Raw genomic sequence first — 15,336 nt, forward strand, 5'->3', positions numbered from 1 at the left:
ATCAAGAGAAAGGAATGTTGAGAATGACCAACAGGTTATTTATGAAGTTAGTTATATTTAGTTGTCAGATTGCCCTGTAGACATCCTGGCCTTTATCAGTTTTGGGTTTTTTCAACGTTCAGTTTTTCTGCTTCTCTCTTGGCCCTGGATTAAGGTAGCGTGATAAAGTTCTCTTTTTGAGAACAGTATGTTTTTCTCTGACTTCTACTAAACTTAGTAACTCAATTTCAAAAATGAAAAATCACACCAAGTAACAAATATTATAACTACAGTAAAGAATTAAATTGCTAATACGTTCATATACTTTTTCCATTTTTCATATTATGTGTTCATAAGGATATATTTTATTTTTTAGTAGATAAAGTAAATCTTTTAAACTATATTGCATTCCGTACATTTCTAAAGCTATTTCCATAATCAGTGCCATCATATCTCATTGTAAGTTCTGTCTTCTTCCAGAGAATGAAATTTTATCTTTAAAATCCTAGCTTACACAAGCATGAAGAACCCACATCACATATTTTTATGCTCAATGTTCTGCTATTTATAAAATATGCTGACATTTCTGTCAAGTGAAAAGATTAATTTCCCATTAAAGAATGGCAATGTTATATAATGATTAAGAGCATAATGACTTATATTCTGTTTTTACCATTTACTAGCTGCTTCATCATTCAAATTACTTAATGTCTCTTTAAGGTTCAGTTTCCTTATCTATAAAATGGGGTTATGATTGTCTAGAATTGTTGTCAGAATTTAGAAAAAAATCAGTCAGTGCAAGGACTTGTCTCAAATTGAAAGCACTGAATAAATGACAGGTGTATTAAACAACCAAGATATTCTGTGTAGCTACTTAGACTTTAAAAAGCAATTACAGTAAGAATGGCTACAGGGATAAAGACTAACAGAGGACAAGCAAAATTCCTGAACGTTGTAGCTTGCAGTTCAGTGAAACTGCCTTTTCTTAACTATGAAGATAGATATGTATCTTCCTTTGGTCATATTTGGTCAACGTGTTTACTTTGCAATGACCCTGTTTTTAAATGTAGAGGGAGTAATCTTTGCTGATATTTGTATTTAGAGACTAATCAAACATCTTCTCGTTACCTGCCACACATTAGTCTTCAAATTCTTAGTATATATTTTAGGCAAGTAAAACTTAGTTTCATTTCTTTCCATACCCAGAGGGAGTCCCTTACGATATTATTACCGCTTGATGTATGCAGAGAAGGTTGGCAAGCATAGCACAATTTGAAAATCAAGTTGATGGTTTCTAAAACCCTGGGTGGAGAGCTAGAGTCTATAATTATCTTAAGTTCGTAAATTTATGGCTTTCTAATGATGTAAGCAAACATATGTCCTTGGTTTTTTTCTGTACTTACATAGCTTAAAATGATACTAAGGTCATAATGGAAAATAAAATTTAAGTATCAACTTCTAGTAAAATGCACCATGTCACTTACCAGGTCTGTTTGTTTAAATAAGAAATCATATATTTTTGGTAAATATTAGACACTTGCAAAAAATCATAATTATTTAGCATCTTCTATTTAGGTTAATTATTTAACACTTTTACCTAGCCTGCTTTATAGCTGAGGAAACTGAGGTGCTAAGCAGGGGTTTTGTATATTCTAGACCTAAGGAGATTTTTTTTTTTTACACAGTAGTATAACATGAATGAGAAAGGAGGATTTGTGGGGAGAGTGGGTCCTAGAGAATGCAAAATGTCTTGCAGCATATTGTCCTTATTTTGGATATCTGACTAGAAATGATAGTGTATTTCTATAGAATGTTATCACTTACTTATCATTTTCATAATACTTAGATGATTTATATGTTTTAGGGATTCTCCTGAGATTTGGATCTGCCACAAAATTGGCACCTGATAGCTTCCTTGACCCAAGAAACCCAGGTGCTGAACTAGACTAGCAGACTCTTTTAGAGGAGAGATGATCAGGGACAACAACCTGGAAGTGACCCCACTTCACGCACGTACTCTTGAATTCATGCTCTCATGGTTAGGTCCAGATTTGAAACCACCTCTGGGTCTACATTTGCTTCCCTGCTTTTTTTGTTTTTTAAACTAAATATTATTAATATTCTGTACACTCAGTTTAGGTATTTAACCTTAGTTTGTCCTATATATTATTTTGTTTTATTCTATAGGACATAGTAGTAGTAACAGAAGAATAATAAAATTCTTCCCATTGAGAAAGTTAACTTACTGAAAAGAGAAGACAGATACACAAGCCATTTATAAGAACATGGAAAACAGTTTTCATAAATATATGAAATAAATTCAATATTATATATGTATATATGTGTATATATACACACACACACACAAAGTTGTGCATACTGAGGTAATGCTAAAGTGATTATAGTGACTGTTTCACAGTTACATCAGTTTTCCTTTGCATTATTCTTTCCTAGCTATTTACCAAAAATTTGTAAATGGTGGAAAATCTTCCTTCTGACTTTTCTCTAAGTAATTTTGATAGTTCCTAACTTCCTGAGCACCATCTTGATTAAATCTTGAACTACCTATATAAAATGTACTTTTCATTTCTGTACCTTTCTAAGGGCTGTTCATCCTTCAGAAGAAAACTGCCCATTTATCTTACTTCTAAATTTGGAGGAATGGGTATGTTGACTTTTATTCTAAAGAGAGAAAGTTTAAGAAAATTTTGCTTCTTCAGAACATGAAAAGAATAATTTACCAGCTTATAAATAGGCATATGAATTTTGAGAATTTCTATTTCCAAAGGGACAAAGAATTTCAAAGCTCTACTGTAAAAATACCATTTGGTTCTTAGAATCTAAGGAAACATTTCACACTTGGATGAAATGCCCAACTAAAAGGATGCATGTCTTAAAGGTCATTAAGAAACGCAGTCAAGATTAGTTTGGTTAGGCTAGAGATGGTCCCAAAATTGAAAATGGTAAAAGAGTATATACTTAGATCTGTACTTTAATTTGTATGAAGAATTACATAGTGGATCTCATAATTTTTTTGCCACACATTTAATTTTTTAAATGAAACCTAAAAAGTTTATAGCTAAGCCATTTTCAACGCATTTAACAAAAATATCAAAACAGTTCTTTGCAACACAAAGTTATGATTTTTTAATAAAGATTTGCATTCTTATAATTTGGTTAAATAAATATGACCCAGGTTTTCATTTCTGAGCTGAGAACAAGCATGAGAAGGAAATGTCTTAGAAAATAAAGGCCTTAACAACTAACATAGGTACTTTAAAATGGAATGCTCTGCTCATTAACTATAGCTAGTCTCGGTATAAATATAACTGGGACTCTCTATAGCAGAGGTCAACAGACTTTTTCCTAAAAAGCCAGATAGTAAATATTTTAGGCTTTGTTGGCCAAGAGGCAAAATGGAGGCAGTTATGTAGGCACGTCTATAATCATTTAAAAAATGTAACCATTTACAAATGTAAAAACTGTTATTCTTCTATGGGCCATTAGAATAACAGGCAGCTGGCCAGATTTGCCCCAAGAGCCATAGTTCGCTGATCCCTGCTTTATAGCAAATAGGTCTTATAGAGAGAAACCAAGCTATAGTGTATGGTAAAATGCCTCTATTGACAGATAACCAAAGTTTAAAACAGTGAAATCTATGAATCACCACGTTCAGTCCCCTTTAACTTTGTCTACAGCAGGAACACAGAACGTTAAATGGAAACTAAATTGAAGAAAGAAACAATTAATCAAACATATACTTTCTAATATGGTATAAAAAAAGCAATAAATGAAAGGAGTATGTGTTTCTCTTAGTGATTTTATATATTGGATTTAGAAACGTAAACAGGTGCCCTTGGAATGAAAGGAAAGTGGTCAGGTATATTATTTAGATGGTCTTCATGTAAACTGTTTTCACAGCGCCAAATCCATCTTCTAGTAAACAGAATGATGGCCTGGCTGATAGCTCTTCCTCTTGCCAAACCCGAGAGGTTTTTTGCTCTCTAAAAAAAAGACGAGTATCTAAGTAAGCTTCCTGAAGAAGTTCTCACATAGTCTTGAATAGTTTTTAGTTAATAGACTCAATTAAGATACTGTAAAGATTTTTTATGTAAAGATTAAAGATATTAACTGTATATTGCCTGTTAGTTACTTTTTTAAAAAATATTTATTTGCATAGAAATTTGGTTCCATTTACCTACTCTGGACTCTGTGGAACATGGCCTTCATTTTTAAAGCCAAAATCCTTTGCATACTGTAAATTTGCTGTCATCTATTTAGTCATCATTATAATCACTTTCTCAGTATTTCTAGTGATTCAAGTTTATTCTTTATTAAAATTGCAGAGGAAAAGTAATCATAGAGAAAGAACTGAACTCCTAGGGAGTTAAAAGCTCTATTATTCTTTGCTTGCTGGTTATACAGTCTTATGGTTAGGACAAATGAGCCAGCTCAGGACTTAATTATTTAGTTCCCAAAGAGCAACTCAGCCCTGGGGAGCTAGTGTGTTCCAGTTGAGGGTATTGATAATATGAATCTGAACCTAACAGGGTTAGGTTCTAATTTTTTTTAAAGATAAAAGGGATTAAGTGCAATGTCTTCCTTCTAATCTATCTTCAGTGAATGTTTCTGTTTCCTTAATTTGCTCATACACATTTAGTTGAATGACATATTCTCACATAATACCCTAAGTCACAAAGGGAAACAAAAGTATTTTAGATTTAGATGATTAACGATAAAAGTGGTGGCCTTAATGCTTTAAATATTTGGTTCTTTGAAGTCTTTGTGAGTGACTTTAGTTATTGTGTTCCCTTCACTAGATTTAATATCAGAGGAACAACAATAGGTGATAGAATAATGAGGTAATTCAGTATGTTCCTTCATTATTTTACTTTTTCTTTATGATGAATTTGCAGGTCCTCTTTTTCCACAGCTAACCACCTTTCCTATTAACAGTTAATACTTCTTTGAACTTAACTGAACTCTAAGTGCTAAGTATTATAAAGCGGGTTGCTTTTCACAAACTATATTTAGCTGCATGCACTGCATGGGAATAGAATGAAAAGAAATTTCCTGTGTGCAGATATAATTGATGTTCACTTCAAGTGTGTCATATGATAAAGTAACTATAATGTGAAATGATGTATTTTAAATATTAGTTACTTGCTTTGACTATTTTGTTGAAGAATGCAACTTATGTTTTTCTAAAACTTGATTGGAGGTAACAATTAGCAACTTTCTGGTATTATTCAAAAATGCTCCTTTTCCTTGAGATCAGTAACAAAAAATGGACTTGAGTCTAATTCTGTGCATAGTTTTAAGATTCTGATTTTTTTAAAGAAAGCAGTTTTCTCATAAATCGGTTAGTAACTTAGTATCACATGTCAAGTGATACATAACTCTCAAACACTTCTGTAATTTGAAGACTAGCAAGGGGGTACATTTTTAAATGTTACTTTAAAGTGAACCTCAGTTCCATTATTCATTTACCCAAAACCTGGGTTACTGACAAAATCGACCTTGTACCTAATTCTAGTGGCACGTGTCTGTTATTTATCATATGTTTCTAAAACAAAGGGGAATATAAAACATAATATATAGCAACAATCAGAAATGTAAAATTCGTAGAGTTCCTCATGGGAAATACAGAAATGATGAAATAAGCCAGAAATATTGTAGCTACATAGAAAGCCCTGGTTACCTCCCATTCTCACAAGGATTCTCATATAAACATCTCAAAATTGTTTTTGCTTTTGTGCTGGTGTTTATAGACTTTTTTAACATTAAGGTATATTTGGAGTAACTTTTTGCAAACTGGTCTGTTGGTAATTAGCACTTTCTAATTAAATTATAGTAGAATGGAATTTGTTTCAGGGCTTTTTGATTTTCTGACTTATACCCTGCATCCTAAGCACACAAAGCCAATTTCTACTTTTACAGTGAAGATTGCAACCTAAAAGTACCATGTCGCTCTAAGTGAGTTATAGAAAAGCTAAAACATTGAAGTAGAAGGCATTCTGTGTTATGGCTGTTGCCAAGAATTGCTCATACTCTACATATTTGGAGTGTCTCTGAATACACCTTATGCCTCCATATCTTACTCTGTGCACTCTAACTGAAATGACCTCCTATTACCATCACCATCATCATCATTTTGGCCACCTCAACTTTCAACATGAATCTTTTTTTTTTTTTTAATATTTATTGATTGATTGATTTTTGGCTGTGTCGGGTCTTAGTTGCAGCACATGGACTTCTCTCTAGTTGTGGTGCGTGGGCTCCAGAGCACGCGGGCTCAGTAGTTGTGGCGTGCAGGCTCTCTAGTTGCGGCATGCAGGTTTAGTTGCCCCGTGGCATGTGGGATCTTGGTTCCCCGACCAGGGATCCGGCCCGTGTCCCCAGCATTGGAAGGCGGATTCTTAACTACTGGCCCACCAGGGAGGTCCCCTCAACATGCATCTTAAGCTGCTCTTTTTTGAAATTTTTCCTGGCTATACATTGCATAATCCCAAGTAGGATTGAACATGTCTTCTGTGTGCATTTATATGTATCTGTTATGCTACCTGTAACACTTTATTGTGTATATGTGTGTACATGTTTCCCTATGTAAGATGTAAGCACCTTTAAGGCCAGCATACATACATGAATACATAAATAAAAGTTGACAAAGAAGACACCTTTTTATCTAAAACTATAGCTAACTAAATTTTTATTCATATTTCCTTAGATAATCCAGCTTACTGTCTTCTTCCTCTGCTTCCTAAAAGTTGAAATAAATGAAAAGCTATGAATTACTTTTTTAGGAGTCTGACAACATTTCCACACATTTGATGACTTGCTAGAAAGGCTCACAGAACTAAGAGTCACTTGTAATCATGGCTATGGTTTATTATGACAAGGGAAAAACACATCAGATGGACTCTGGAAGAATCCAAGCATAAGCTTCCAACATTCTCCCACCCAGTGTGGTCCATACAATGTGCCCATTCTTCCAGCGATAAAAAGCAGTTAACACTTGTTAACTTGCTTCTCTGCCCAGAGAAGCCTGCTTAATGAAGACTCGAAATCCAGCAGTTTTATTGGGGCTGATCATATAGGCACCCTCTGCACCCAGCCACAACCCCCTAAATTCCAGACCCTGAAGGAAAGTAGGTGTTCACCATGAATCACAATATTTGTACAGACCGTCTAGGCAAGCAGGTACATCAGGGTTCAGTGTCTCAGACAGGCAGAACAATGGAGGAAACATTACATAAAGGTCAAGTTCTCTTTAGAGGTAGAAGCATCAGGCCTGCCATCCTTTATTTTTATTTACTAACACATTTTGAGGCAAAGAATACAATCTGCCTGCCTCCACCACCACCCAGACACAAAAGGACTAGAAACAGCAAGATTCTCTAGCAACTCATCCACCTCTCTTATTTCGGATACTTGTAAAAGGTATGTGTTGAAATGACTGAAATTCCAATCCAGAGACCTTGTTGGTGACAGTAGATGACTTAGTAACACTAACATGGCTTTTACTATAAACAAGTGCTTTAAAGAACTTAAAAGTATTATTTTTATTTACTTATTTATTTATTTTTCGGTACGCGGGCCTCTCACTGTTGTGGCCTCTCCCATTGCAGAGCAACAGGCTCCGGACGCGCAGGCTCAGCGGCCATGGCTCACGGGCCCAGCCGCTCCGCGGCATGTGGGATCTTCCCGGACCGGGGCACGAACCCGTGTCCCCTGCATCGGCAGGTGGACTCTCAACCGCTGCGCCACCAGGGAAGCCCAAAAGTATTATTTTTAGAAACACAAGTAACATATCTTTTCTAAATTTCTATTCATAGATTCGTTTGGCCAACAAACTTTTTTTTAATTGATAATTTAAAGGTAAATTTGAGCTTAACTCAGAATAATCACAAACTCTAAATTTGGAGGCTCAAGTCAATGAGGTTTTCTTTCTAAAAACCACTAAGTTAATATGAGAAAAATGTATATATAGTATAAATTAAGAGAATTGAACTTCGTATACTGGTATCTAGAGTTAAAATGAGCATATTCAGTGAGGCATAAGTAAGTAGAATTTAACTTATTCTTTTGTTTTAATATCTTTTGCCTAGGGAATGTTTCTTTGACATATACCATAACAACTTGGTTCTCGTCCCAAAGTCTTATAGCTGTTCTGAAAATAGAGAAAATATTTATTACAGAAACTCTCCTGTTGCAGGGAGCAGGGGAAGAGGTAGGGATTGAGAATAGCATCCGTATGCTTATAAAAACCTAATATTTTGATCTTTGAATGGAAAAAGTCAATCTCAAGTTTTATAAATAAATGCAAACTCAACTTATTTTTATTTATTTATGTATTGGCTGCATTGCGTCTTCGTTGCTGCGCGTGGGCTTTTCTCTAGTTGCGGCGAGCAGGGGCCGCTCTTCTTTGCGGTGTGCGAGCTTCTCACTGCAGTGGCTTCTCTTTGTTGCGGAGCACGGACTCTAGGCACGTGGGCTTCAGTAGCTGTGGCTCGCAGGCTCAGTAGTTGTGGCTTGTGGGCTCTAGAGCACAGGCTCAGCCAGTAGCTGTGGCACATGAGATTTGTTGTTCCCGGACCAGGGCTTGAACCCGTGTCCCTTGTGTTGGCAGGCAGATTCTTAACCACTGTGCCACCAGGGAAGTCTGCAAACTCAACTTATTTTAAGATGGAAAGATTTAATTTTTGATTAAGCCATCTTTTTCTACCCTAATATTTTGTTCTTTTACAAGCTATTTTAATAATATCAATAGTATTGATTAATTTTACCACTCTAGCTATATGTTTTGTTGTTGTTGGTTTTTGGCCACACCACCTGGCATGGGGGATCTTAGTTCCTTGACCAGGGATGGAACACATGCCCCCTGCACTGGAGGCACAGAGTCCTAAGCACTGGACCGCCAGGGAATTTCCAACTCTAGCTATATGTAAATATGTTTTATAAAAGGATTTTTTTACCATGTTGAAAACAATGGGCAAAGTAATTCACTTTATATTTTTAGTGCTATTTAAGAATGTCTTTTTGTAGTTCGGTCTAGTTGTCTTTTTAACTACTAAATGTGCCAGTTTAATATCTTTTTTAAAAAATAAGGCTTATAGACTCTTTCTGATTGATGTAACTTTCTAATTTGAGCTTGGAGACATCTTAAGAAATTTTGCTGACCATTTTATAAACAGAATTTTCTAGAATATGAAGTATTAAAAATAAAATATAAAGACTCAGGGAAGAGAAAAGGATCAAAATGTAAAGTCAGGAATCTAGGTTTTATTTTCTTAGGTCAAATGTACTTCCTTCAGATTCACTGTCTTTTTTTCCCATCTATTAAATGATATTTTCAAAATAAAATAATAGCTAATACTTTGAGTTGTTTTTACTTTGAAATTCCCGGATAATCAGTTTTGTATTGATTAGTTAATTCAATAAACTGTATGAACCAGACACTGTCGTGGATGCTGGTGATATAAGGATAATGAAGACACATTCTCTCTGAGCTGTTGGTTCAGTGAGATACACAGACACGCATAAATAATTACAACACAGTAATTGCAGTGATAGAGCCTTGCATAGGCAATGGGATTATTAAGGGCCTAATCTGAGGAAAGGGAGAATTGTATTTTTATAATTCTTGGTTTGTGACACACTATCATTGTTGATTCATGGTTGGCTCATTTTCTTTACTATTTATTAATGTAATAAATACCCATGAACCCACCACCCAACCCAAGAACTAGAAAACTGCTAGTACCTTAGATCTACCTATACTCCTCCTCATTCTGTCCCCCTGCCCACTGTACCAGTGGTAATCATTCATCTGAATGTTATGTGTATCGTGCCTTGCTTTAAAAAACAAAGAATTACCAGATAATTACCAGATGTAAATGCAAAAACAATGTATTATTTAATTTATCTTACCCACTTTTGAACTTTATAAAAAAGGATATCTCACTATAAATGGGACTTGCTGTCTTTTTTTCCAGTCAACAATATGTTACTAAGATTGATCCATGCTGTTATGTATAGCTGTTGCTCAATCAGCTTTACTGCTGTATTATAAGTTATTGTACGACTCTACCATAATTTATCCTTTTTCCTGTTAATAGGCATTTAGGTTGTTTCCAGTGTTGACCTGAAACAAATAGACTGCTAGATATTTCTCTAGCAAAGATGCGTTTATTTGGGATCAGTCAGAGAATTGCAGTTTGGAGTCTGCAACCATGATGAGCTACACTCAGGTGTCTCCCCCTCCCCCACCCCACCCCCACAAGGGAAGGATAATGCTTTCATAGAGAGGAAAAGGAAGGTGAGAGGGCTATGGTAAATAAAGAGTATGGGTTTTCATTGGCTGAGTCTTTTTCAGGAAAGAAGAGATGTCTTCCTTCTTTCTATTGGGCTCTGCTGTAGTCGCAGGACATGAGATCTCCCCCTTCCAAACTCCCAACTGTATTTAATTCAAATTTCTGTGTTTTAATTTTTAACATTTCCCCCTTTTGATCAAGACCTTTCTCTGAAAGCATTGCTGATCAAGAGTCACGTTTTCTAGTTTTAGCTTTTTGTCCTTCAGTATCATGAAGGACTTTTGCTGGGTGTAGCATCTCACGTTGGAGGGAAAGTGCACAGATTAGAAGCCTGTTAAGGTCACATTTGAGTAACAAGGAAGGAGGGGTAGGAGGGAAAACTCTAAGGTACTTTATGTCTAAAGGCCATATGTTATCAAGATCATAGACATTGGAGATCACCTGAAGCATTATGTCATCATCAAAGGTTTAGCAACAAATTTCCAACAAGCATTTTCTGGATATCTGGGGAAAACTGTTTCATCAGATGTCATCTGCGTCAATTCCAGGAAATCTTTTCTTTCGGGTCACCAGATTATGTGCAGGTCCAGTCAGGGTTTGGTGCTTTCTTTAGGTGTCTCATGTGACTCTAAGAGTCTATTCCTTGGGAGTTTGGCAGCACAAGGGTTGGTTAGCAGTACTCGATAGGGGCCTTTCCAGCAAGGTTGAAGAGAGTTCATCTGGAAGTGTCTTTTTTAAAAGACAAAATTTGCAGATTGCAAGGTGTGATGTTTCAAGTTTTTGTCTCCCAAGGGCACACTGTGAAAAGATTGATCTGTCAAAACTTTTTTTTTTTTTTGGCCGCACCACACGGCTTGCAGGATCTTAGTTCCCTGACCAGGGATCAAACCCGGTCCCCCTCCAGTGGAAGCATGGAGTCCTAACCACTGGACCACCAGGGAATTCCCAAAACATTATTTTTAATAGAAGCAATTAGGCTTTTGCAATATTAGAGTATCTCTCCTTTTATCAGTTTTAGGTCAAAAGAAGCAGAAGCCAAGTGCATTGGGCATCTTGTGACTATCTCAAAGGCTAAGGGTTTATGAGTTCCAAAAGGGGCGGACCTGTAATTTAGAAGGACCAGCCGCAATGCTTTTGGCCAAGGTATTTGGAGGGCCTTTACAAATTTTGACAGTTGAATCTTAATACCAGTAGTGTGTTCGACTAAACCAGAGGATTGGGGGTGGTAAGAACAGTAATAGTGTTGTAAAACTAGCCAAACAGCATAGACATTTTGAAGCACCTGGGCAATCACTGGGAAGTTAAGGAAGATTTCCCCAGGTAGGGATAATCTTTTCCAAAAGAAATTTATCCTCAGAAGAGGCAGTAGCCTGTCTGCAAGGGAAGGCTTTGGTCCAGTGTGAAAACATACAGACCATAACTAAAACATATTTGTATCCATTAGATGGAGTAAATTGTGTGAAATCCATTTGCTGGATCCCTAATGGTCCATTAAGCAGTTTAAAATGTCTGGGAACAGTATGAACAGGCTTCCCTGGGTTGTACTTTGGAAAAGTGGGACAAGTGAGATACTTTTGCAACCTTATTAATGTTTCCCCATCAATACTGATTCATGAAGACTAACATTTTTTTAGTAGATTAATGGTTTAATGCATGTACAGTGGTGAGAAGTGGGAATTTTAGACTCCAGGGTAAAACTGGGTTCTTACTTGGTCCAAACCAGAGCTTTCTCTTTTTTATCACACCAACAGTTGTTGAATTTCCAATCTTGTTTTCCGTTTTCTGAGGCCAATTGTTGGGATTCTCTAGCCAGTTTTTCTAAATTATCATTTGGAGAAATATCCCTTTGGACCATGACAGTGGTTTGGCTATTGTTTGTTCCTTTAAGGGCAGCCTTCCTTTCAGAAATATCGGCAAGGTGATTTCCCTTAGCTTCCAGAGAGTCAAGTTTAGAATGCCTCAGAATCTTAATAATAGCTGACAGTGGGAGGTAAGAGTATTGCATTCATAATTTCTGAACGTAGGGGCCATTTTAAAATTTTATGTCCACCGGAAGTAAGGAAGCCACATTGCTTCCATAACATTCCAAAATCATGAGCTACTCCAAAAGCATATCTACTATTAGTATTGAGTTGGCTAAAAAGTTTCTTTCTGTTTTAAGTAAAAATAAAAGACATTTTTCATTTTCATCAAGAATTTTATTGAACAACGTATTCACTAACTGAATGAACTTTTTTGGCCAACTCAAATATAATATTGGCAGTTTTATCCTTGGCTAAAGTACAAGCCTGTGTAAGGGTGTATAATTCAGCCTGTTGGGTCAAAGTAGCCATAGAAAAAGATGCTGCCTCAACAACACTAAAAGGAATTGGAATAACATACCCAGCACAGTATTCGCCATTGTCACCTTTTAAAGAACCCTCAGTGAGCCATGAGAAGTCGGCATTATTACCTGATGGAATTTCCTGTAGATCATCACCAGGAGTCAGGAGTTAGTTCATCAGCATTAAGCAGTCATGAGGGACTTTGAAAATGATGGAGGGGAGAAGAGTAGCCAGGATAAGGTATTACAACGTAGAAGAATGATGTGAGGGGCAGCTGACAAAAGGATTTAACAGGAGGTGAGGTAGCTGGCAGAGAAATGTTGAGTGTGATGAGAATTCAGGAGAGCTTCTACTGCATGAGGTACAAAAATGGTTAAAGCGGATCCCATAATGATTTTCTCAGTGGCCTTAACCAAAAGGGCAGTGGCCTTAATAGCTCTAAGGCAAGGGGGGTATCCCTGTGCCACAGGGTCCAGTTGCTGGCTGTAATACCCTATGGGGCAATGTTTTTGGGTCAGCACCCCAAGGGCATTCCCTTTCTTTTCATATACAAAAAGAAAAGGGGGGATGTGGTAATTGGGATGCCCAAAGACGGGTGGGTTCATCAAATTCTCCTTTAAGGCCTTTAAAGTCTATGTTGTCTCCTTCTTCGCATAAAATTGGGCCAGGGTTGTTATTGTTAAGGAAAACATAGAAATTTGGCCATAAGAGAGAAATTTGGAATCCAGTTTCGTCAATAACCAACCAAACCAAGAAAACCTCACAGTTGGCACTAGGTTTTGAGTTTGGGGAAACTTAGGACATCATGAAGTCTGTCAAGGTCTAGGTTTAGCCCTCGTTCTGATATCAGATGCCCTAAATATTGAATCTGGGTTTGGGCAAACTGCAATTTTTCTTTGGCAACTTTAAGCCTTTAAGGCTAAAAGCTTTAGCAAGTGAATACTGTCTTCCTTTGAGGAGGTTTGAGAAGGAGAGCAAAGAAGCAAATCATCCACATATTGCAAAGTAGAACCTCTAGGGAACTTTTCTGTTTTGTTTTGTTTTTTATATTTTTATTGGAGTATAGTTGATTTACAATGTTGTGTTAGTTTCAGGCGTACAGTAGAGTGAATCAGTTATATCTACTCTTTTTTTATTTTTAGATTCTTTTCCCAGATAGGCCATTCAGAGTATTGAGTAGAGTTCCCTGTACTATACAGCAGGCTCTTATTAGTTATCTATTTTATATACAGTCGTGTGTATATGTCAGTCGCAGTCTCCCAGTTTATCCCTCCCCATCCTTGTCCTTTGGTAACCATAAGTTTGTTTTCTACCGCCGTGACTCTACTTCTGTTTTGTAAATAAGTTTCTAGGGAACTTTATATCAGCCTTCAGAATTTGTGATAAATAAGAACTCTTAGTAAAACGCTGAGGCATTACTGTCCAGGTGAAAATTTTTTGTTCCTAAGTGAAGGCAAAAAGGTATTAGCTAGCTTCATCACCTGGAATACTAAAGAATGCACTGCATAAATCAATTACAGTAAAAAAAAAAAAAAAAAATTGCTTCCGGCAGGAATGGCTGTTAGTAACATATGAGTGTTAGGAACAACAGTGTCAAGGGATGACAGTGTTATTTACTGCTCAGAGGTTCTGGACAAACCTTCACCCTCGGCCCTTACGTTTTCTCACCAGAAGAATGGGAGAGTAATAGGGGCTAGTATAAAGGGTAATGAGACCTTGAGCCTTGTAATCTTCTATTATGGGTTTCATGCCTTGAAGGGCTTCTATACTTAAAGGATATTAATTAATTCTGGGAAGAGTTTTGAGGGACTTATTTGAATTTTGATGGGAGGTGCACTGTGAATTTTGCCAACATCAGTTTGCCCATAAGGAAGGTGGTAGTTGATTCAATAGGGACAAATGGTCAGTGTTTCCAAGACTCTGCTCTACTTCTATTAGAAACTAAACAAGTAAAAGATGTCGAAGGAGCATTTAATTCACCTGGTGGGTTACTTTGATGACTACTATCAATTTCTAGAATTATTTCTCCCTTTTGGGAGAAATAAATTCCAGCATGATACTTCTCTAAGAAGTCTTAGTTTAATAAATGGGTAGGGGTAGAGGGATAGAGGAACTAAGGAGAATAGGGCATGTATCTCTCAAACACCTAAACAAGAAGGAATAGATTCAGAGGCAGGAACCCCCTTGAGGTTCATTAGAGATCCCCACTATTTGAATTGTTTATTACTCCGAGGCAGAGGCCGTTTTATAGTAGTGGGCTGAGCACTGAGTGTGGCTTTGGTGTCAGGCCTGGAAGAGATTCCCCAATCTGGAGAAATGTTTCTCCAAGCCAATTAAGAGGGAGGATCGGGAAAAGCCAATATTCCTCTGAGCTCCCATCTTTGAGAATTGGGAGGACATTGAAAAGACTGATTAGAGGGCTGAAGGTGCTTAAAGCACTTAGTTTGTAACAGTCTCTTTTCCAGTGTCAGGATGCAACATTAGAAACAGAAGGTAGAATGGTAGTTGCCAGAGGTTGGGATAAGGGAGAATAGGAGAATTGTTCAATGGACACAGAGATTCAGTTTTGAACAAAAAATTACATTCCAATCACAGTGTATACATATTCAGCAAAAAACCATCTTTGGCAAAAGGTTATACACTGTTAAAATGTCCTTATATAAGCTGCCTCTTTTGTTTGTACACTGTTTGGGATTCTGATTTAATTTTCTAAGACGTAA

General features: G+C 36.7%; 1 protein-coding gene across 8 annotated transcripts in view; it reads left to right on the forward strand.

Moving 5' to 3' along the window:
• Positions 1–15,336, forward strand: part of DCAF6 (DDB1 and CUL4 associated factor 6) — a 172,380-nt gene that overhangs the window by 129,571 nt on the left and 27,473 nt on the right. For 5 of the 8 annotated variants that reach the window (XM_082649066.1, XM_082649067.1, XM_082649069.1 and 2 more), the window contains one exon: positions 4,800–4,841. The exons of the other annotated variants lie outside the window; for them this stretch is intronic. In XM_082649066.1, the coding sequence (XP_082505192.1) occupies positions 4,800–4,841 (42 nt within the window). The remainder of the gene's footprint in view (positions 1–4,799; positions 4,842–15,336) is intronic. 8 annotated transcript variants of the gene reach the window in all.

The sequence above is a fragment of the Grampus griseus genome (genome assembly GCF_964374135.1).
Source record: "Grampus griseus genome assembly, chromosome: 1".
NCBI classification, from domain to species: domain Eukaryota; kingdom Metazoa; phylum Chordata; class Mammalia; order Artiodactyla; family Delphinidae; genus Grampus; species Grampus griseus.